Raw genomic sequence first — 24,787 nt, forward strand, 5'->3', positions numbered from 1 at the left:
CGTACGGCCTAAATTTTTTTCAGGTCTTATTTCAACTACTAGTTCAGTAGTATTCATAACTACGGGGATCTCTTATATTCGTTTCTTCACCGCAGTGCACATATATGATTTTCATATATCTACAATCATTATTCCCTCTCAGTATTTTTTTTTTGCGAGAAAATCACGCGTGTTCCTCTCTCGAGACATCTCTCAAAAAGAAACCAGGCTATAGAAGTTTCGATATTATTTTCAAATAAATGTTATGGCTCAATTTACAAAACTTTGCTTTCGATTTTCCAGTTATATTAATTGATTTGTGTAGCCCTCGTTTCGAGTAGATGAACGTGCTCGCACAGGATTTTATGACAAATGCGCGAGGCACCTCAAGTACAAAACGACAGAAATATGGTAGAAATTTTGCCTCCAATTCTCAACTAAACTGATGATGTTATCTCGGTGCGTGGGTCAGCCGAGCGATCGAGCCATTTAGTTAGCCTCGACATAAGTGCAAATGCAAACTGCATCAAAAACAAACAAACAACAGATTTACAGCTGAGCACGTAAGCCCCCTAAAAACCAGCAAGCGAAGAAAAACAGAACGTGTTTTCAGGCCAGTGGTCCAACCCAAGAGATCTCTGGGAATCCTGATTACAATGACGAGCAAATGTAACTATACGCAAAATCTAATTCCTGGAAGAGCATTATTCCAACGTCTCTCGGGGAATCACTTAAACACTCCTGAGTTAGTCCCATTTCCGCAATCAGTAATTCATATCGGCTTAGACACCCCAACATTTTTAGATGTGACCCCCCCTCCCCCCCTTGTAGGTAATCCTCAAGTCTCATTTAGAAGAAAGGACCCCATTTTTTTTGATAACGATTAAAGAGAAATGCTCTTAAATTGTATGGCGCTTTGCATTTTATTAGCTTTCAAGTTTTCATTGAACATGATTATATGATAAACTGAGTTATAAACCCATTTTGATTAGTACTTACTCATGATCTATCGGAGGAAAGACGCACAGATGACGTCACCATCGACAAAATTTTCCTTTTTATCGCATAAAACAAACCGTATTCCATGTTTCCGTGCGTCTGTAGAGTAATAGATCACGGAAGACCTCATAATGTGGTAAAAAAATCACTGACACTCTCGGCTGCGCCTCGTGTGCCACGTTTTTATTCTAACCACATTTGACGTCATCTGTGACTTATTACTAAACAGACGTATGGAAACACAGAATCTATTTCTTTAAAAGCGCATGTCTTGGATTATCTCAAACGTTCAGGGCTTTTCCCTTGATCAGTAATGGGGAAAAAGACAAGTAAATTGGATAAGGTCGCTGTAACACACATGTTAGTCTTTTCTACCCTCAGTAATCCTCGTCTCTTAAGAGTTTATTCCTTTTCCGTTGATTTTTATTTACTCCCACAAAAAAATATGTCAAGGTTTTATTTCAATAATAAAAAACGATAAAAATGTATCGTCAGGACGTAGCTGCCCTTACAATAAATTCCAGAAATCAATTTTATTTGACCATGTTCCTCAAAGATGACTTTACATTCAAGTGTCACGATGCTGAACCGTGATAATAACATGTTTAACTTAAGAACACGTGACTGTTTGTCGCCTGCGGTTGGAAGGGGGGGGGGGTTGGGGGTGGGGCGAAAGATGTTGGGGGATCACATGGTTCTTGGGGGGAACGGAGGGGAATTATTCGTCGACCAACAGATTACTAAAGGGGGGGACCATGAAAATTTAATTACCAATTAACTGCCAAAGAGGGATGACTGATGATAAGAATGTAACGCAGCCTTAAGGGGATCAGGTAAATTCTATTGTGACACAACCAATCAATAATGCAATAAATAAATAAATAAATAATAAATAAATAAGGCAAAAAAAAAATAATGAGAAGCGAAAACCAGTTGATATTCTTTTGATGATGACGAGTCCCATAGCAATAATAGTTTATGTCACTACAGATTTATTTTGTAGACGAACACTGCCTTTTTTCCAGTCCCAATGCCTTTGCCGTAACAGCTGTTGCATTTGCGAGATTTCCTAGCGCTGTTGAAATAACCTTCCTCTTTGCCGCTTTGGGTTGTAACACAATGTTTAAAGTTCAAGATACCAAAAATTTCCACATGATCTTCGGCATTTTGTCGGCACTCCTTGTATATGGCCAAAATATCTGGGAGCTTCTTCACGATTTTGCCTCCAACTGTATGATAAACCACAGGAAGAAGACGATCTTTCTTGGAGGTTTGCTCAATGAAGCACCCCATTGGTTCTGTTGAGTCATCTGGATCTAAACCTTAAGAACATATTTCATCAGTCAAATATATTTGTCTCTTTACTTTGCTAGAATTGTGGGCCACGTACAGACTGTTATTTGCCTTAACTCTTCAAGGATGAAAATAAGAAACAGACCAGTGTCACCAGTGATCGAGCGAAAGAGGGCGACAAGATGGTCTCTAATTCTGTTAGATACAACATTTATCAAGGTCACGTGTGAAATAATGCATCATAGGGGGGGAGGGGAGGGATGACCTTGGGGGAACAGAATGCATTTGGGTTTCGGGTGGTCGACAAAGAAGATTCTAGTCCAATAACACAGTAGTTTTATTCGAGATGGCGTCACCCACATGGCATAAAGTCGTCCAACGTGCATTCGCGTGTATGTGCACCAAACACTAATAATGTTGCAATTGTATTCAGTATAGCTATTAAATATTCGATTAAATAACTATCTGTTTGCTTGGGCTCTAACGTGTGGCTCGTCGTTGTTTTTATGGAATAAAAAGTTGAAAGATCTCCTTGTGAGCTTTTTTGAAAAACTATATAGCCTTCAGCACGGCTCTGCGGTATTGCCCTTGGCATTCTTATGGCGATGCTCGCGAGATTGAAGATCAAACTTAAGCGTGGCCTTAAGCTTTGAATTTATACTAAAATATTTAACGAGCTTGGTGGCGAGTTTACATGTGGCGACTTGGTGGTGGCGAGATTGCCTTGGTGGCGAGCTCATTGATTGCGAGTCTTCCTTTGCTTGCAGTATTTCATTAACTTGTTTATTGTCATTTGCATGGCTAACCTGCATCACTGTAGAGCTCTACTTTACCACAAGGACGGGATTTCTTTTCTTCGCTCCAAAAACACATGAGCAAATGGAATCTAAAGAAACGAGCTGTGACTGGAGGAGTGATGAGTGCCTTATAGTTTGCATCAAACTCCTGAAGATTAGAATAAAACACAGCTTGAAACCAATGCCCGTACACACTTAGCGCCGAAATGCGACAAAATGCATTTTACTGGTGATCAGTCGTTCTTTGTTCTAGGAAGCGCAGTCGTATAGAAGACCGAACATCGAATTGTTTTGGCAGCCGCACTGTCGCGCAACTTCCAAAACAATTCGATGCGACACTGTTCATCGCGATCATCACACAAATGTAAACACGTTTGAATTTTTGCGTCGTGTTTCCGGGACAAATTTCTATGGCAAAGACTAAGTTTTTTATCCTTTTTTATCCTAAGTTATATTGTCACACAGATAGAATTGTTGTTGCGATTTGACCCCGAATCTCAGAGACTTGTCGTCCCTAGTTTGTATTGGCATTAAATCCCTGGGACTGCGTTTTAGATGCGTGTGTATTGGCACATGCTATCGATTTGTAAGAGAGACGGTAAGTTATTATGCACTTCATATGACACGCGTCCTGCATACATGGGGACTCAGAATTTTTATTTGTCCCATGCTCGTGACAAGACGAAAAACATCTTTCTCTATTTCTTTACCGAGCTCAAAACTTACCATCTCTCTTATTCTACTTACAAACACGGCGCTATCGACATTGCTGATCCTAGCAGTATGCAGGACGCGTGTCATATGAACTTCGTAATAGACCACGCTCACCGTGGAGTCTCTACGGGTTACTGGTAGAGCATCGGAGCGCGGATTCCGAAGGTTCGATTCCTCGTGGGAACTTAGAATTTTTCTTTGTCCCACGCTCGTGACAAGGCGAAAAACATATTTCTCTATACTATCGATTATTGGTAAAACTTCGTGTCCTGGTTGTCTAACGAACTAGCTTGTCTGTCAGCAAATAGCAAATTGAGAAAAAACTGGGTTTCTGCTATAAACGCGATTTTGCATCCAGTTTTTATGACTAAGGATGTATTAAACGTCGACAGATTACAGTGACGAGCTGAATCGAAGTAGAAAATGAAAAGTTGTTGAGCAAGGGAAGGGTCCAACGAGTCTAAACATTTTCTCAATCTGTCTACGCGATTTCTCGTTCATAACTGCTCCAAAAAACCTTTACCTCCATATAATAGTGAGTAGTATCATTTGTAGACAACTTCTTCCAATTTTTTTTGTCGATGGAATACTCGCCAGAATAAGTCATCAAGTTCTCATCTTTAGACTCCACCGTACAAATTGATCGCGGGCATCCCAAGTCCACTAGGACGTACTCTTTCGCATAGTCAGCTTCTAGGGGTGGGCGTTCTGCCGGGCACCAGGGCGTGCCCGGAGTGAAACGGAGATTAAACGCGTCCTCCTTCAATGAAGTGGCAGAAAAACGCCTTTTGGGAAGATTTTGAATAAGAGGAATGTTACACCCTAGAGGTTGTAGAGAAGACATATTAAAGAAAAATTGAGAAAAATAACCACTTATGTCTTTTGGAATCGTGGATTGTCATGCATTTGTGGACAACTTTTCATAGATTCGAAATCATTCCCTATCGTTGAAAGTAACCCACCGTAAAGACAATGAAAAGTTCGAAGTATATTTTTAAGCCATATTTCATTTGATTTTAAATACAGATTAAGGGTTACAGCAGCACAGATTAAAAAAAAAAATACTGCAAATATAAAACGCAGAGCAGTTAACTCACTTACTGATAATTATTCTACCAAAAATATTGTAACATCAAATATAGAACAAAAAACGGCTCGAGACAATTGCGATGTAAGTCGTCGATGGACGAGTTATTCGACAGCTTTTCTCATTTGACAACAATTTTATTTTGTTAGCACACTGACACTTAGCAAATTATTACATCTAACCCAGATACACCCTGGGAAACGACGGGTTTTAATCAAAATTCGTGCATGCATTGCGGGCCTACATACGTACTCTTGATCACTCACTCATTCACTCACTCACCGACGACGGCAATATGGGTAATGTACTTGTAGTGTACTACCCACAAAAATAATCTTTCTGCTTCAAGGTCGATATTGGGCAGAACGTGAACACCGTTAATTGAAAAAAAAAAACAACCAAAAAGGCAAATAAAACAGATATATGATTGATAAAAAAAAAACAACAACAACAACAACAACGAAAAAACTATAATAAAATAGAAAAGACTGAGAAAAAAACAAGATTCTTAAACCAAAGACACATCATGTAAAAGAGAACCGTATTGTGACAATACTTCGGATTAAACAAGGAAATAATGTAACCGTTGATATACACACAAATTTGCGAGAAGTGCTCTACTTTAATTGTACAATTCATTGTACAATTCATTCATACTAACTTAAGCATTGTAATGTTATAAGAACTGCCCATGAATCATAGGTTCAAACAACTCACCCGCAGCAGTTAAGTAAAATTGTGACGTTGTTACCATCAAGATGAGCTTTAGTTTGAACAGCATGATAATAAAATAAGCGACCTGCTTTAGACAAGAGGAAATGAAGAAATAAATGGACAATATCTCCTGATAGTCCCCTTTACAGGTGTACGGATCCAAAAGCAAATCAGTTACAAGAAATGAAGACTGCTGCTCTAGAACAGTTTCAAACTGAAATATCCGCGAATTCCAGAGTGGAATTTCAAGAGCCACGTTCTAAGATACTTTACACATGTATATTCAACTGTGAAAGACATTGTGAATGTTTCTTAGTACAGATAATTTCGTCAATACCTTATCAATTGTTAAAAATCAAAATAAACATATTTAAATAGATGAACATTTATATATATAAATTTCAGTCGGGGGAAAAGATTTAAGCAAACCTGTTCAGTCGGATATAACTTTCTACTGTGAATTAAGTAAATTTGTCCCCCAAAGGTGCTTGTCTAATTAAAATATTACTTGCTCCCCGTGAACCCTGAGAGTTAAAATAAACTCTGAATTCATGCACATTGTACATTTACCTCTCGTAATTCCAGCAAATGTCGGCACTTTCAGTCGTTATAGCCAGCCAGAAGATTGGTTTTGGTTATAAAGACTGTACACACTGTAACTGTAGTTAAGGCAACGGCGATATCTTGGAAAAAATTGCCATTGAGATGCACAACACATTGACAAGTTTTAAAAAGAGCTGCTATATGGTGAAATTTGCAAAACTGATGACATTGTACATCAAAAAATACATAGGAAAGGGTTAAATCTGTGTAAAGAAAATCTTCCACCCTTCCTTCTCGTGAAGAGTTTCCATAGGAAGTGTTATATGGGATGTTAATGCGTTGCATTTCATTCACCACAATCACATCGCGCTCGAACCTCAAGCGTCATTTTGCGTGGGATGTTACCTGGTTTCTGGTTTTCTTAATTCTAGTTTCTGTGACGAAGGTAATTTTAAGATACCACTATTTTTATAAATATCTGTTAATTCCTTTTCATGTTATTCATGGTGCTCGCGAAGTTATGAATACGAGAAACGAAAACTCTCACGTTTTCTTTTACAGTCAATTGCGAGAGAAAGAGACGAATATCGCGATTCGCGCTCGAGCTCATTTTAAGAAGTCTATTTCTTTATTCACTCAACCAGTAGAAGTAACAAGTGCACCATTAGTAATTTTAAAAGATTATTCAACTTTGTATTCCTGATTTCGAATGAATCAAAGAAACAATTGCTTTGTTTTTCAGCCTATAAAGGTTCCACCGCTTGAATAAGCAACCAAATATCTTAATTCCTGCGCGCACCATACGCACGATTCAAAGTTCAAAACTGATACGACAATGATCAGACAGAAAATAACAAAATTTATTTGCTTCGTCACTGATTTTGACAATGATATTATCATAGTCTTTTATTACATATTTAGAAAGTATAAAAAGCCTTGACACGTTCAAATCTCATTTAGTTGGATAACTTAAACATAAAAAATGCAAAAGCGTAGTGTGGTCATTTTTTTATGAAATATAGTTCGACAGAATTTCGTAATTTTGAGGTATTAGAGATTCAAATATAAGAAAGACGGAAATCGAAAAAAAAAAAGGAAAAAAGTTGAAAAAATTAAGAATTAGACACCAACAGAATGAAAGCCAACCCTATCTAAAAAAGCAAGTAAAAAATTAATATTTTTCTATACTAATATTCATCTATAAAATGTTGAATTCAATTTCAAATTGAAAGTTGTCGGAGGCCCCAATACCATCATCTTTCTCAACTCTTGATTCGGAGAAAAACGTATTAAAACATTAAAACGAACTTTTGCGATATCTAATTTCTTAATAAAAACGCACTTTTCGCAAATTAAAATGTCGCAACCATAGAGGTTCACAATAGGATAAATTTTTATTTTCCTCGTATGCATGAAACCTTGAAACGTATTCGTCAAACAGAAATAATCAATCGGTTCTCGATTTGATGAGTGAGAAAATGTTACTTTTAAACTTGAAGATACATTTGATGATCATGTTCTGACCTCTCCTTACTGTAATCGTATATTTGTTTTGGTAATGTTAGGAGAAATACGCCGCTGATCATTGCTGCAACTTCATGATGGGTGAAATTGTACTCATAAGCCATTGTAATTTACTGAACGTTTTCTCCCTGATGTGGTCTCTTTCTTTGTTTTTTCTGGTGGGAAAGGGTCTCTGTAAACAAAGAGAAAATTTCTTCATTGAAATAAAAATTGAAAAAAGTTCACCTCGCCTACGTGAAGACCCTCGTTATTTTAAAATTAATATCATTAAACTATTATTAAAACAGTACTGCAGGACGCGCGTTTTCCACCCATGAGAAGATTCGAGACGAGTCGGGAAGAGGTTTGCTGGGGGCCTGACATGTCTAGCTAAACCCCTTGCTACTCTGCTTTTTCAATTTTCCACAATTTGATTGCAACAAAACTGCACCACATGTTTGAGAAGACACTTTACGAGGGCTTTAAAAGACAAAGGCAGTTTACGAATAGGGCAAAAAACATACACAGTGCTTTCCTTGGTTCACAACTCCTTTCCGGCCTTGACACTTGATAAAGGAATACAAGGTTGTTGTTTGCTACTTACGCAAAGAAAGGAAGAATTTGTTGTAGGATGTTTTTCGTGGTTTCGCTACGAAGTTCCTGGTTTGTTGTTACGTGCAAATTTACGACTCTTCTGACGTAATCCTGTAACATTCTTCTACGATCCTCCACAAACCGAGCATCCTATATGAAAGAAAAAAATCAAACAAAAGTTTGAATACCAGGGAGCGCTTTTCCACCGAGTGTCGTAAAAACTAAAACCAAGGAATTTACAGAGGCCAATCAGAAGATAGCAAAATTTTACTGAAGAGCCAATCAGAACTCAAAGTAAAAACAAGCAAAATCAAAAGCGCGGGAAAACGCTGGTAAACAAGTCATGATTGGTTTTCGTTTTGCAGCTGATTGGTTGAGAGAGTGGTGTGAGTTTCTGGACCAATGCAATCTCGAATCACTCCCAACATTCAATTGAAAATTTCTCCATGTGTGCTGCGATCCATTCTTTGACAGTAGCGTTTAGTTCACGAGTAGATGTGTACGTAAGTAACATAAAATAACTTTATGCCTGAAATATAGTTTGGATAGTTAAATTGAATAGTCTAGTTCCTTTATAATCCTTTTGAGCTCCAGCACTCAAAGGGCTGTTGCAGATAATCTTGTCGCTGGTGAAAAAAGGAGAAAGGTGGAATTCACCAGATACAAAATGATAAATACAGTTACATTTACCTTGTTTCCTATCGTCTTCTTGGGTGGAAATTTGAAGCTGTCCACAACAGGAAATTTTCGACGCAGCTGCAGAAACAGGCAAAATAACAAATTAGCGAGGAAAGACAAAAATTACTCTCATTACCTCGAATGTAGTTAATTGAAAACATCCGCATACTAAGATGTACCATCAATTTATTCTCATTCCAGACAGGGAGGTCATTCACACGGTATCTCTCTCCACACCACCCCCCCCCCCCCCCCACCTTGAAGATGCAACCCAATTTATCACACCGAATTTCATACGAGATAAAATAGCTGATTGCTTAGCCTATAACTATTCAGAAAGCCACGTCTCCACGGTCCAGGTTTGAGCCCCGACACTTTGTTCTTGAACAAGGCATGTTACAGGTTAGCACAAGAGGCTACTTAAATGAACCGGCACTTGAGCCACTTTTCTAAGGGAATTACACAGAAGATTAATTCGTACCGTTTTATGCAGTACAAAGAATTGTGAATATCTACGATAAACGTTCCATTCGTCATCTTTTATCCGCACGTAGACCTAAAAGATAAAATACAGAAATCGGGTAAACTGGAGAAATTACATCACTAAATTATTATCAGTTTCTTAGCCTGCAGTTGTTCTGTCGTTTGATAGGTAAGTCAGTATGTAAATCCGTCAGTTAGTCCGCCAGTAAGCCATTAGTCAGTCAGTCGGTGGGACTGTATTTTCAAATGTAAGTTAGTCCGCCAGTTCGTCGCCCTCTTCGTCCCTCATTACATTCGTCTGTCATATGGCCAGTGAGCATATTAGAAGGAAAGCTGGGAGGTTGGACAATCAGTCAGTCAGTCAGTCAGTCAGTCAGTCAGTCAGTAAGTCAGCAAGTCAGTGAGTCGGTCAGTAAGTTAGTCAGTAAGTCAGACAGTCAGTCAGTCGGTCAGTCAGTCAGCCAGTCAGTCAGCTCATCGATTAGGTCAGTCAGTCAGTCAGTCAATTAGTCAGTCACAATTAGTCAGTCAATCAGTGAGTAAGTCATTCAATCAGTAGGTCAGTCAGTCAGCTCATCAATCTTTCAGTCAGTAGGTCAGTTAGTCAGTCAGCCAGCTCGTTAATCTGTCAGTCAGTTGGTCAGTTAGTCAGTCAGTAAAGTCAGTCGGTCAGTCAGTTAGTCAGTCAGTCAGCTCGTCAATCTGTCAGTCAGTTAGTCAGTCGGTCAGGTAAACGAACATCTTACCTGATACACGTGGTGGACATTCGATGCCCCCCCTCTGAAAAACACAGATGGTATCCACACATTCACTAAAGGTCTGGTACCGACTGATATCACCGTAGGATCAAATTCTGAAAGGCTTGATGAGTCGTCAGGAGTTTCCAGATCTTCAGGAAGCTAGAAAAAATAAAAAAAAGCTTCGGTTTGAACGCTAGGATTAAACAATGATGTCTCTAGAGGCAGCAATTTCTTTTATTTTGACTCGTTGGTTGGCCTAGTCACCATTTGAAGAACAAACACTACTCATGAAACACACTCAAGAGAGGATGACTGTGCAAAACATTCTATCCTTCCCTCTTCCTTTTCCCGGCTGAACTAATTAGAGGCCATATTTAAAGATTTTCCTTGCGCATTGTAGCACTGGTTGAAACTAGCCTGTGAGGTGGCTCTCATTATTAGTCCTTCAGCAAGAACGTTTCCTCGCACGCAGGAAATTTTGAACAACGCAAGCCGGTGAGAGGTCTGTAAGGGGTCTGGCACTGATAATTATTAGTGCCAGATCCCCAGCAAACCTCTTCCCGATTCGTCTCATAGCTTCCAGCAGGTGAAGAAATGCGTCCTGCAAGGGTAATAAAGAATGAGGGCCTGTTCCCAAACTAAGTTCCCCAAGGAGAATAGAGCCGATGCAGTCTAATTTCCCAGCTGCCAATTTGTTTTTGTACGTTAGCCGTCATTTCTCCCTCGTTTGGTTAGTTAACAAGTCAAAGTAACAATGTATACATAATCATATGTTTCAGTCTCTCGGCAGTTCGCTGTCTTTTATTGTAACCATTCTCGTCACAACCTAACTAGTTCCGTTCTTAAACTCCTTACCGGGCCTCTTAGGTTCACAAGCTCTTCTCGTAATCTCCTCACTTGATACTGGTAACGGTTCACTTGCTTGTGAAGTCGCTCGTTAAATTCTAGCAGTTCTCCATGTAAATCGGCGACCTGGAATAGAAATAACTATGGTTGGAACTCGGAGCCGAAACAAATACCTCGTGCTACGGTAACAGCTTGAATTCCGAAGCTCAAGACAGAATTTACTTCTTTTTCGCCGAATAAAACTGTACGAATGTCAAATTGGAGGAGACTACAAAATAAGAACATGGGATTGTATCGCCCCATCCCTACCCCTCTCCCTCCTTTTGACTGTCGCTCACCCCCCTGACACAAATTTCTTTCCCCAACCTTCCACTTAAGTAAAAATCAAACACGGCAGCTATAATCTCCACGAAGAAAAAAAAAACCAGATTACACCTTCTCTTCAGGCTACTAAAGCCGCGACTGTAATGACTTACAGCTTGGCCGCGCACTTGGCGTTTTCTCACCTGAATAAGTTTCCTTTTATATTCCTCAGCCTCTTCGCTACAAAACAACAAACAAGACATAAAGGACGCTAATAACAATTTAAACAGGATGTCAGTGAACTTTTTTCTCCAGTGTCTAACGTGGCCCGGGATTTCACTGGTTTTGCTTAACAGTCTGCCCTGCGATTGGCCAAGAAACCTCGCGCCACTCTCCCAGCCAATCAGATGCATTACTGAAACCGGTCGCTATATGGTTATTGAGGTTTTCCACGCTTGATGCCGCTTACATGAATTTACGTCAAGTTCTTATCAATTCTCTTCGTACTTCGTTTCGTTTCAACCCCATATACAGATGCACCTCACACAAGGAAGAAAAAAAACAAACCTTTGTTGAAGGTGTTCTGTGAATCTTTCTGGTGGCAAAGGAGGTAACACGTCATCTTGTCTAATTCCAGACAACGCTGTCACAGCAAAGGAAACGGAGTTATTAATATCAGGACATATACGCCTTTCACAACAATAGTTCACAAATGGAAAACTTTGGATCCCATGGTAACCAAAATGATAAAAGTCTAAGTTTGAGCGGTCGCATTCGTCAACAGTTTACCACCTGTTTAATTTTCGAGTATCAGGGCCCTTAGAGTATCAGGGCCCTTAGAGAGACAGCGAACGCGAACATATACAAAACGTACAAAATAAGAGGGAAAGGAGGAACATATAGAGAAAGTCACACCCTATAACATAACGATCTCCTTTCGCCATCAGGCCTCTCCCTGGATTCGGTAAAACAATCTCAATTTTTTTGCAAGTTTATGGCGCACAGGTCACAGGCATCGTTTCCGATGATGCGTTACCTTCGGTTGTTTCAGATGACTTGTTGCGCAGATCGCTTCTCAGCGCTTGTACAGCTCCGACGTATTTTTTCAACTGATGCTTTAGTAACTCGTTTTCTCTGCAAATAAGGTAATCAAACACTTCAGTTCATCAACAACTTTAAGAACTGTCCGAAAATGGAGGGAGGTGGCCAAATCGGCCAGAAGTAAACGAAATCGGACAGAGGTTCGTAATTGGACGGAAATGTCCGAAACCAGATAGAACCGTCCGGAAATTACGATAGTGTCCGAAGTTAGATTGAACAGTCCAAAAATGAGGGGAAATACCCAAAATCAGGCGGAATATTTAAAAACAAGACAGAACCTTCCGAAAATTACCCGGAATCGGCTAGGAGTTTCCAAGCCAATGCATTGTTTAACAAATAGAGAAGCCTTGACTGTGCTCTGTTCTGTTATAAAGCACGCAGGAAGCGGCTAGAGCACGAAAGAAGTGTAGGGAGAAACACGAGACGTAGTCGAGTGTTTCTTCCCACTTCTTTAGTAAGAATCCGTTAAATTACCCAAGCATTACTTTCAATTTTCAAAACAAACTTTATTTCCAAAGCGAACAACAATGTCGTCAGCATGCTCTATACTCTCATAAAGCACGCTACAAAAAGCCAATCAGAATCCTTGTTAGAATGGTTCAAATAATCTGATTGACTGTACAAGACTAAAGCTGTCAAAAGTGTCAAACCATCAAAGTTCAAAAACCATCAAAGTTCACATTCTACGATAGTTTACAAACTAAAATAGTTCGGCAAGTCGAATTTAACACTTTTGCCTAAAGTTTTTAAGTCTCTAATACAGAATCTTGAAGTGAAATGTTCAGTGAACTTCAGCCGAGTTATGGCTCATAAAAACACGCGAGTTTTTTCCACATGACAAGGTAGAAAACAAACAGTTCAAGGCGAGTGTTTTTTTGAATGAATGACAGCCGAATTCACCGGAACATGAAGATCGCTCGTGATGACAGCGCCGCAAAACTCGGCTGCAGTGACTGATGTGAATTGCCACTCAACGTATTGGAAAAGATACCAGAGCAAGCTCTTATTTTTTCACTCGAAGGGCGGCCGATGTAGTTTCTGAGGCTTGCTTTACTGTGATGACCGGAGATCGCCATGATGAGCGAGCCGCGATGAACTTCAGCATGATCATATTCGCTCAGACACCGTCATGATTAGTATGAATTTTAACAACTATGCCAGTTTGGTTATATTTTATATCATTTCTTTTTTATTCTATTTTGTTTTTGAACACTGAACTTTGTTTTTGAACACTATACTCTATACTCTCATAGAGCACGCTCTTTCAACCAATGACAACGCGCGTTATATCCGAACTTTATTATAAATAAAGATAAAAAGTGTTCGATACTCAGTTTAAGTTGAGTGTACCTGGATAAAGACCGTATTTTAGCTGCGTTCAAGTTCTCTTGTCTTTTTATTTCCTCCTTGAGGTCCTCAGTCTCTGTATGAAGTTGAAGTGATTTCTGGCGCTCTTCCGCAAGTTTATTTTGAAGGGTCCTAAAACCATGAATAAGCGAAATTGTTTTACAACGACAAGGACAACTACCTCTTCTCAAATTTTCACATAGACATGCCTTGCACAGGATCACGGGGAAAATCCTCTGAAGGCTATATTAAGCTTTCGGAGAAGCAAAACCATGTCACCATATTCACCAGGAGCCAGTTGTATAAGCGAAAGAAAACGCTTTTCAAACGAATAAATTGTTATCCAGCGGATAAGTGATAGATAGCAAAACGTACTGCACTATTCATCTGCAGGGTCCAGTTGTATAAAGGTCGAATAACGCTATCCAATGGATAAATCGCTATCCAGCAGATAAGTGATAGCAAAACATAAGTGATAGCAAAACATACAGCGTTATCCACCGGATTGAGTTTTATCCAGTGGATAGCGCTATCCAAACTTCGAACAACCGGGGCCTGATAAAGATTTATCCTATGGATAGCGTTATCTAACCTTTGAACAACGGGGGTCAGGAGGAAAGATAAGCTTATTAGTCAAGTTATAAATAAGGGAAAAATTTGTGAAAAAGTTCTTTGGTCTTTTTGGATAGAAATTATTACTGACTTACAAAACTATCATGGTGTTTCTGGAAGCTTCGGCCGCTGAAAGCGATTTTGAATTCATTACTAATAAAAGACAAAGTATATGAAGAAGTTATCATTCTTCAAGCAGAATCTATGCAGAAGATTTTTTGTGATTCAAGCACACCAAAAACTTACGTAGCAATTTGAAAGATTAGGGATAGTAAACGCGACAAGAAACTTCAATAATATTCCTCAGAAACATTAAAATGAGCTCTACAGTTTTCTATGATTACGTTGGTTTTGCTTCTCTTCGCCCTATGATTGGCTAAAAACAAGGTCCACCTTTTCAACCAATCAGATGCAAAAACCAAAACCAATCATGTTTCTTAATCGCGCACGTTTTCCCGCCCTTCAGGCCGGATGCTTGTAGTTCTCATTCCCCTCACTCATCTCCTCAATTTGTTTGGTCGTCGTCTTAGTCGTCGTGATTACTTAGGTTTTGGTTTACCGGCATTCAGTAGGAGTGCACTTTAGAAGTAACAAACCACTCTGACAAGTTAACTTACCTGTTATTTTCTTCCATTTCATCTTTTCTCAGCATCATGGATACAATCGCCTGCTTTAGTTCACCTGTTGAAGAAGCAAGAATCAACTCAAAATTAAGACATTGGATGTTGAACTCAATTGAAGACGCGCATCAACATAACTAAACCCATCATATATTTTCACCAACGCGCGGGCGCGGGGATTAAAACGTTACCATGTTCACCAATAGCGTAGCTCCATCTTTCTGCACATGACTCACACACAAACCACAATTCCTCTATTCGCTCTAACGAAGGGCATAACGCTCGAAACGTCAGCTAATAGAAACTCTTTATGGTGGCCAATTAAATTATAAACTCAGTTGATAAAACCAAATTACACTAGTTATTTAGTTACCTTTGCTCATTCCATCTTGTCTGCTAGAGAAGTCTCTCTGAAAGGAAACATTTACACTTTTTAAATGTACTTTAAAATACTAAAAAATGTAAGTGAAAAATAAACAAATAAAAACAAAATAACTTACGTGCCCAGCTTGATTTTCCATAGATGCAAATCCCCTGAAAAAATTACAAACATCTCATGGGCCAGAAAATATTTGAAAGTCAAAACTAAGAAACCAGCGCTAGGCGCGGGAAAACATGAAATCTACGTTAAGCGAGGGGAAATTTGCATCTTACTGTGAATGCTAGAGAAATGGTACATACATTTCCTTTGGTGTTTAAAGGGAGATTTTTTTTTAACATCAAAGCTTCTTCATTTGGTAATCATTTCCTTTATTCTCGTGACCATAATGTGTGATTTAAGGTTGATATTGTTAGGAGAAATTAGATGCTGGTCACTCTCAGGGTTTAACGGGTTAAAGAAAATTTACCGCGTCATAATGTCCATTCCTCTCTGAGCATCGGTACAAGCTGCAAGGGCAGCGGTAGCTGCAGAAACATCCGGTGACGTCATGGAACGCGCTCGTCTGTTGTCATTGTGAGGGGAACCATCCTTTAGTTCAGGGAATTCTTCGGCATCCTCCAAGTTGGACCAGCTGATAGGGTTGGGAAGGAAATTGTGTTGGAGAATTAATTTTATTCGCATAATTCTGCTGGAAATTTCCATTTAGCAGTATGGGAATTGTCCCGGGAAAATAAGTTCTTATGAGAACGTCGTACCTTTTATGGTAATTGATCAGTTTGAATTGAGTTTCGAAAATAATCCGGGATGGGATCAGTTTTGCTTTAATTTCTTACTTCGCCCTGATAATTGGTCCTGAAGACTCGTGCCACTTTCTCGACCAATCAGATGCAAAAATAAAACCAATCACGACTTGGTCACCCGCGCTTCCCCGCGCTTTAGGCTGTTTTTTGCGTTTTTGTTACTTTGAGTTCCCATTGGCTCTTAAAGGTATTTTCCTGTCTTCCGATTGGTCGTTGTGATAAATTTGGTTTTGGTTTGACGATATTCAATCGAAAAGCGCTCAAATTGGTGATTTGGTACAGCTTAGAGTTGAAAGACAATGTTTGGTTCGTTTACAGTTTATGAATCTTCAGTCAAATGCTCCTAAACTATTTCTTGTGGTGTCTGTGAGAGTATTTGGGTGTTGCTTGTAATAAACCCAAGTTGTGAACTAGAGAACTAGATCAGTTTTATCTTCACCAACAACAAGACGTAAAAAAACATAAAGAGAAGTCAGGATTTGACTATTTAGGGTCAATTTGTCCCTTTAGATTATTTTTGGGGGGACATTTTCCATTTCTGAGGGTCGCTTAAGCATAGGGAAAATTCCAAACTGAACTAAAATTTTAAACATTTAATGAAATAACAACAAGTTACATTGTAAGGTGGCATGCTTCTTTTTATCTTTCTCTGTAAACTCTTAACTGCATGATTCTCTTACAACCAGCAGCTGATCATGGCCACTAAAATAATTAAGAAAGTGACTATTTGTAAAAGAACAAGACCAACAACTCTGTTGTGCCATTATCATTTTAACAATATCATATTTGTTCTTGCTTCCACATTTCATTGCAGATCCTTCTTAGTTAATTAACATCTTACATATACATGTATAATAGCAGTATTTCACGATTTCAAAATTCTCCTGTTCTTTTTAGCCCACTCTTCAAGCTAATGAAAAATCAAGCGAGAGCATGAAATGCTTTGGGGACAATTTCGGGGGAAAAAGCCGCAATTTTGAACATTTTGTCAAAGTATCCAGTATTGGATGAAACACTACTAAAGTGGTTTTGGGAGAAGAAGAGTCAGGATAAGTCTAAAAGTCTTTTATTTTGAATCACTATTTTGTAGTTTAAAAAAACAACGCTTTACTCAGCCGATTTCTGTCAGATCGTGTTGCAATGTTTACACAAGCCGTGGGAATGACTCCTTCTGATTGGTCAGTTTCCGATGTTGTCAAAATGAGACAAAACAAACATCTAAATCTTGCTTCTCTTATCTTTCACAAAAATTGCTGTTAGCGTATCAATTCTGCGGCTAAAACCAAATTGTTTATTGAAAAATTGTGCCGTTTATAGTCGAATTTATGTTGAATTTCAACTCTTGCGATTTTTTTTTGGGCACAAATACTTCAGTAAAATTTATCGCAAAAATCGCTCGCTTTTTTAGGGGATAAATTGACCCCTGAATCATTTTTGGACGGGACATTTTAAATTTTATTGCGGGATTGGCGCAATGGCGCGGCCTGGCTCAAACCCTGGAGAAGAAAAATAGAGGGCGTTCACTCCCTCCTAAGGGTTCGAATCCTTTTTCAGAAAAAAATTTCAAGGACTTTCCCAAGACTCAGATTGATTTTTCCACGACACCAAACTTTGCCTTAAACCCTTAAAAATTCCCAAGATTTCAAAATCAATTCTCCTTACGGTCTTCATGCATTTCCCATAACGTAAATTCTGAAAATTTATTGCTCGAGTTAAGGATATTTCCAGGACCTGTTGTCTTTTTCCAGGACTTTCCAGTTCTGGAAAATGTCAAATAAAATTTTACGACTTTCCAAGTTTTCCAGGACCCTGCGAACCCTATCACCGTTTCCTAATTTCGCGGATTTCATCTTGTCCCGCTTATAACTTTCCAATTTAAAAATTCCAGGGAAAATAATTTCTCCTTTCACTAACCTTGACAATGAGGTAGAATCGCGGTCGTTTTCCATTGAAGCATCAGGCGCACAATAAAATGTGGACCGTGTCCCAGTTTTCGCTGTAGTAAGGTCACCCTCGGTCAGGGGAACTAGGGATTCTCCGCTGTCCAACAACACCACGGGTTCAAATGTACCAGGCTGCAATTCAGCACCAGTTGTAACTTCGTCATAATCGTTGGAATCATTTCTAAACTCTTCATTATCCAAATTTTCTTGACCATTCATTCTTTCTACTATCCCACTTGGACTATATCTTAAATCTGGCTGTTCCTTTGCAACAAAGGAACCATTTTTCATGTCCACTCTCTCGATCAGGTTTAAAGGGGTAGAACTCTTTGGCGGCGCCGCGGCATCAACAGCTGGTTCAGTAGCAACGGCTTCTCCTTCCTTAATATTTATCTCAACTACTTTAGGAACTTGAAACTGCGCCATTGAAAAGTTTGCGTCAGTCTCACTGTCGTCCTCTGTTAAACTATAAACACGAAATGAATCTTCACTCGTAAGTCCTTGATTCAAATCATCTTTTTCTTTAGAAAAAAAACTTGCTTTCACAGTCGAAGAACCATCACTGAAACGTTTACTCTCGAAAGAATACAAATCGTTTTCACTTAGTTTGAAATCATCTTGAGGCAGAAGCACAGGTTCACTACTTTCCCCATAGACAGTTGGTATGTCTGGGGATATCTGTTTCTCGTTGTGATGTTCCGTTTCATATTTTACCTCCTGTGAGTTTGTTTTTCCTTCGTCCATCCTGGGTTGCGCACGCAAAAAATCGACAGTTTCCAAAACAAAATTTTCCGTATCCTCTCCTGCAGGGGATTCCTGTATACCCTCCCGATTAGAGACATACTCAGATTCCGCTGTCATCTTTCCTGGAACCTCTTCCAAATCAAAGCTGTTGTTTTTACTCCCTTGCGGTGCAATCTCGACAACGTTTTCTACAGGCAAAGAGTTGTCAGGCAAAGAGATGGATTTTGTTATATCGGTAAATGCTTGTTCATTTACACGCGATTTCACCTCTGCTGAACCTTCAGTCACCAGCGGGAAGTTACCTGGAAAGGAGGAAGCACGGGTGTGGCCTAAACTCGAAGTCTTCGAGGCAGAATTTGAAGTAGGTGTTTCCTGCTTCACTGTTGAGACATTAGGAGGTAAATCTTTTCCATCCGTTGCACTGTTCAGTGGAAAATTGTCATCATCTTCGATGGCAACAATAGCAGCATTTCGTTTCTTCTTCTTCTTCTTTTTCTTCTTTTCTGTTTTGGATTCATCTGTTGAAAACGAAGTCGATCAGTCAGTAGATCAATCGGCCATTTGTTGGTCAGTTAGTAGGTCAGTCAATTGGTCAGTCAGTGAGTTCATTCATCAGTGACTCAGTGAGTGGGTAGGTCAGTCAGTCAGTCAGCGGATCTGTCAGTCAGTCCATCAGTCAGTCAGTTGGTCAGTTAGTCGGTCACTCAGTCAATCAATCGGTGATTCAGTGATTGAGTAGGTGAGTCAGTGAGTCAGTCAGTTAGTGAGTCAGTCAGTTAGTGAGTCAGTCAGTGAGTGAGTAGGTCAGTCAGTCAATCAGTCTGTTAGTAAGTCCGTCCGTCAATCAGTGAGTCAGTCAGTCAGTTAGTCAGTCTGCCAGTCAGTCAGTCAGTCAGTCAGTCAGTCATCCAGTCATTCTGTCAATCAGTCAGTCAATCCATCGGTCATTTAGTGGACCACTCAGTCAGTCAGTTGTTCAGTCAATTGCTCAGCTAGTAAATCAACCAGTCAGTGAGTCAGTCAGTGAGTTAATCAGTTAGTCAACCAGTCAGTAACCAGTCAGTGAGTCAGTCAGTGAGTCAGCCACTGAGTTAGTCAGTAAGTCAATCAGTCACTAAGTCAAACAATGAGTCAATCAGTGAGTCAGTGAGTCAGTGAGTGAGTGAGTCAGTGAGTGAGTGAGTTAGTGAGTGAGTGAGTTAGTGAGTGAGTGAGTGAGTCAGTAAGTCAGTGAGTGAGTGAGTGAGTGAGTCAGTGAGTGAGTGAGTGTGTGAGTGAGTGAGTCAGTCAGTCAATTAGTCAATTAGTAGGTCGGTGAGCTGGAGAGTTGGTGAGTCAATGGGTGAATCAGTCAGTCACTCTATCAACCAATCACTCACTCAATAGCTTAACCAATCTATCAATTAACCAATATCTCCATTGATCAATCAATCAAAAATGATTTCTCTACAATGAAGAACTGATACAAGTCAGTAACTCAGCACTGGAATAAAGAGGAACAGGAAATTGCTTAATCTGGGATTTTTGTTCACGATTTCTACATGTTAACTCTCCCAGGTAACAGGTTGATGTTTATTATTACAGGAATACTTGTTTTACTGGATATTGTTAGGCCTATTTCCACAGTCTCCTTAAAAACAATTTGATATTGATCTTCTTCATGTCAGAGTTTGTTTAAAGATTGTTTCAAAGACCCAAAGTTCAGTTTAACACAACAGACAGATACTGACCAGTGAGTTCAGCAGAGTACACTGGGAGAGGTTCCACAACAGGTTTTTGTGGGAAAGATGGTAAAATATTATTGAAGACATCTTTGTTGATTGTTAATGCTGGGGCCTGGAGGAAATGAGAACATCGCTGGATTAAGTTTGCCATAGTTTTGTTCATAGGCAACAAAAAACAGTCTCATGATTAACATATCCAACAAAATTTATTTTCTGCAATACTGTGGCTGTAGTACTTGCCTGTTTTACAATGTTTAGTTCCTCACTATCAACAGTAAGGGCAAACAGAATGGAACTCAACCCTGCCAAGATACAACATCAACAAAAATGATATCAGAATGACAATGAACAATTCATGAGACAGCAAATCCTATTGGCCACGTACTGCCAGAGCAGTTTTATTAGTATGAAAAATACAGGGGGGGAGGGGTATTTATAACCTTTCTTGGAAGGAATTGGTGGATAGCAACCCAAGCAATTTACCAAGTCTCTTTGTTTGCAGTCATTCATTTAGACCCTGGATGGATTGAGGTTCTTTGAGAACAAAGCACATTGCACATTGACTTGGTCAAGTGCACAAACCTGGCCCATTCCAACCTGAGTCTGGTAAACCAGTTAACTGACCATTAACCTCCCCTCCCCAGTTACAACAGACTCACCTGCAGCAATCATGGGAAGCATACTGGCTCGTTCTTGATCCATAAAGAAAGCTTCCTTCTCATAAAATTGACTGAGGAATTCCAAGAATCCAACATGAATTTGAGTTAATCTCCTAACCACATGCAATGTTGAAGACTAAAACGGTTTACTAGAATAAGGCTCACAAATGTCCAAGGCTGTTCAGCTTACCTTAAAAGAGCTTGATTATGCAGTATGTTGTGAAAATATCTTTCCAGTGAGTGTTCATTCAATGAGGACCTCAACCAAGCACGACCTTGCAAAAGAGCAGAATATCTCTGACAAAAATGTATCACAAATAGATGGCATGTTGGTGTGTGTTTGTTAAGTTATAGATCAAAGATGACGTCAAAATGTGGGAAGAATGAAAAAGTGGCACACTAAGCTGATTGATGGAAATTACTATCACCAGCACAATCTAACCACTCAGTCAAATGGAGTTAATGTTACCCCCAACTAGAAAAATCCTGATTATCTTTCTCCTGTGCCATGTAAATTAAATTTGCAGAGCAATGGAAATCAAAGTTTCCTTTCTGGCTTAAAGGTGGAATCAAATTTAAACCAACCTCGTCCTGCATCTGTTGTTGCTTTCTGAAGCTCAAGAAATCTATCCAGGTCAAGTTTTCCCAAGTGAGCTTTCACAAAGCTCCAAAAGGCTGGAGAGAGAAAAGCTATTCATTGATAAGAAATAAATTATAGGTTGTTTTAAACATGTAAAAGGAGCAACAAAGAAAAATTGGAAAGATTTCAGGTAAAAAAGGTTAAGAGAACTACCAACACAAATCAAATAATCAGGAAAATCGTTCAATGTAGGGTTTACAATCTGGTGGTAAATTAGTGATTTATTGTAACTGCTGACATCCGATCAGTGCACCAAGCTGTTACTATGTTGCTCACCAAGATAGCAATTAGAACAATTTCTCAATTGACAACTGCTTTATCTGCAAAAGTCAAGAACATGGTGAATTGTGTTGAAACAGTGATTTTGGAAAACACTGAGCTTGGAGCTCTGTTGGTACCTGAATCTGGGTCTAACTTTACTATTCCTGCTGCTTGGCCAACTTGCCTATGTGAAGTGAAAATAAAAATGCTTGAATTTCATGAACACCAACAGGAGAAGTGCTTTACATATAACACTGTATTGTAATTTTTTACTTCTTAGGAGTAATTCACAAACACTCATGAACATTGATGAAAATTATTTACCTAAATGCACTAACTCTGGATTTTTTAAAGCCATGTTGGAAAACTGCTTCCAACTGAGTTAGCAGGCAAACAACCCTGAAAAATTCATAACCAGTCACAAGGTAAGTTCTTACATCCTTAAATCATGATATACACATCTCATTTGATAGATTATGATAGATTATTTTTCAGCTTAACCTGTTTTACTCTGCAGCTATAAAGTTCAGGGTAAAAAAAAGATTTCCATAGATACAGCACTAATATGTTAATTACCTTTTCACTCAGGCACAATGTATTATCTTTTCGCATGGGTTCTTATATACAGTCAGTTGAACATGTATTAAGCGGTCACCCCCAAGGAATGATGGGGTGAGTGCTTAATACAGTTTGACTGCTTGATACAGGTTCCTCAGAAGAGGAGTATTAGAAAAAAAATGCCATGTTTTGTCATAAATGACCACCTAAATTATAATAACTTGTTCAAAAACAATGCCTACATTGATTTTGGGAGACAAACAATTGGATTTAATTTCATTTGAAAGATTATTCTGACTTATTTTTATTTCAGTGGTTGCATTTCAAACGAACCTTAAAAAACCAGTTTGAAGGAAATACAAAAGGCCATTGGGACTTAGATAAGGTGAACAAGACTGCTTTATAGAGGTGACCACTTAATACAGGTGAAAATTACAGTAATTAAGGGGAAAATATTGCAGGACTTTGAAAGCTGACTGCTTAATACAGGTAAACTTCTTAATATGATGCTTCTTCATACAAGTTCAACTCTATACATAGAATAAAAAATAATTATATCACTGATGGCATTATGCTGATTTCTGTGTTAATCTGCTAGTCAGCAAATGATCAACATAAGATCAACATCATGTTAATTCTCACTGACATGTGCTCCATAAAATTCAGGGTCATTCATTAATATTGAGTCACAATTTTCCAATGAAGCTCTAAAGTTCATGCAATAGTCCAAGTTTTTCACATGGAGGCTTCTAGAAATAGTTGAAAAGTGTGTAAAAATATTGTGTGGAATGGGCACAATTTTTTCACAAGCTTTGAAAATGCTTTTCTATTGCCTTTTATTTCCCAAGTCTCAAATGTATAGGAAAGTTTCATGCAAAACAAGACTGAAAACTGTATGAGGACTGTGCCTGGATTATGCTGTTGCAACTGCCTGTCATGAGCACATGCAGATATGCATCTAATTTCATTACCTGCTGTCTCCATCTGTGGCAAGTTCTGTTTTTCCTCCAAATCTAACTTGGCACTACCAGTGAAAAAATAATATAAATGTCTTCACTTGAAAACTTCTTTTACAAAGTAATAATAATTCATAAAAATAAATTCAATGTAAGAATGTTTTTCAATCCTTTGACCACTGTAAGTGACTAAGATCATATTTCTCCTTATATCATCACTGCTGAATCAGACTTCAAGGTCATGAGAACAGAGGAAATGATCACTGATTAAAAGATGCTTGGGAATGTTAAGCAAATTCTCCTTGCTTTTATTACCTACTCCCCCCACCACCCCTGGCCATAACTTGACCAATTTTGTCTGTGAATCTTTAATATACAATGTCACATTGAAGATAATCAAGATGAGATGGGAACCATGTTGAAGTGTCATAAATACACTGTACTTCAGCATGACTGCTTATTGAGGAAACTAAAATACTAGTAACTTAATCCATAAGATACAAAATGGAACAAAAGTCTTGTACAAATGCAAGCTGAGCAATAGAGAAAATTTATTTCGCAAATATCTAAATTTCAAATAGAAAAATTAAAAATGAATTTCATTTAAACCAAGGGCAAAATTGAAAATTTTTCATTTTCGTTTTCCTCTCTTTGCCAACCACCCATTTTTTCAAGATAGATTTCAAGACTTAAGTAATTAAAAAGCTAATGTTTAACAAATGGTGAGCAAACTATCATATTCTAGAACGTCTGCTGAATTATTTGTCTAGTCACGTCACATTGATACAAATCACAAGTATTTCCAGAGCAAGTATCCGATTTTTACCTGTTTTACGGCATCAAGTAATCTATCAAGCAGATGCTGTCTCTCAGTTTCTGTATTCTGCTGCTGGCCTCCTTGTTTCACACAATGACAAAGGTAAAATACAAAGTCATTTTAAGTTTGAGCAACAACGCTTATTCGTGATGTAATATCCAAGATTCCAATTTCATGGGACGTTTTAGAAACTTCAGAACATTGATCTTACCACTCATGATATACTTCTGAGAAGACGTTACAAACATTCTATTCGCCGAGAGCAAGAGATGAAATCTGAGATGAAAAAGGAATTTTTACGGAAGAAATTGGTTGTGAACTTTCACTTCAGACGCCATGTTGTTTTGTTT

The 24,787-nt window shown here is 38.7% G+C and overlaps 2 protein-coding genes across 4 annotated transcripts; both read right to left on the reverse strand.

Moving 5' to 3' along the window:
• Positions 1–1,638: 1,638 nt before the first annotated feature.
• Positions 1,639–6,356, reverse strand: LOC131776689 (uncharacterized). Of its 3 annotated transcripts, none has more exons than XM_066171243.1 (5): positions 6,154–6,356; positions 5,587–5,671; positions 4,306–4,604; positions 3,078–3,216; positions 1,639–2,294 (listed from the first exon to the last, which is right to left on the reverse strand). In XM_066171243.1, exons 2-5 carry the CDS (start codon positions 5,648–5,650, stop codon positions 1,963–1,965), a joined length of 834 nt encoding a protein of 277 aa, XP_066027340.1. In that variant the 5' UTR covers positions 5,651–5,671; positions 6,154–6,356; the 3' UTR covers positions 1,639–1,962. The 3 variants fall into 3 exon arrangements, with proteins under 3 accessions (XP_066027340.1, XP_058948899.2, XP_058948898.2); XM_059092916.2 differs by having other exon boundaries at positions 1,639–2,300; positions 5,587–5,668; positions 6,154–6,353; XM_059092915.2 differs by having other exon boundaries at positions 1,639–2,300; positions 6,154–6,353.
• A 530-nt stretch (positions 6,357–6,886) lies between these two features.
• LOC131776611 (sorting nexin-29) lies at positions 6,887–24,786 on the reverse strand. Its single transcript, XM_059092826.2, has 25 exons — positions 24,649–24,786; positions 24,447–24,517; positions 23,636–23,688; positions 22,431–22,505; positions 22,244–22,290; positions 21,791–21,880; positions 21,396–21,480; positions 21,206–21,276; positions 20,787–20,848; positions 20,553–20,658; positions 18,050–19,340; positions 15,802–15,966; positions 15,454–15,487; positions 15,327–15,363; positions 14,951–15,014; positions 13,725–13,853; positions 12,310–12,407; positions 11,841–11,916; positions 11,477–11,513; positions 10,980–11,096; positions 10,131–10,283; positions 9,383–9,457; positions 8,914–8,979; positions 8,234–8,373; positions 6,887–7,822 (listed from the first exon to the last, which is right to left on the reverse strand). The coding sequence occupies exons 1-25, from the start codon at positions 24,683–24,685 to the stop codon at positions 7,744–7,746; spliced, it is 3,258 nt and encodes a 1,085-aa protein (XP_058948809.2). The 5' UTR covers positions 24,686–24,786; the 3' UTR covers positions 6,887–7,743.
• Between the last annotated feature and the right edge of the window lies 1 nt (position 24,787).

The sequence above is a fragment of the Pocillopora verrucosa genome, chromosome 8 (genome assembly GCF_036669915.1).
Source record: "Pocillopora verrucosa isolate sample1 chromosome 8, ASM3666991v2, whole genome shotgun sequence".
NCBI classification, from domain to species: Eukaryota; Metazoa; Cnidaria; class Anthozoa; order Scleractinia; family Pocilloporidae; genus Pocillopora; species Pocillopora verrucosa.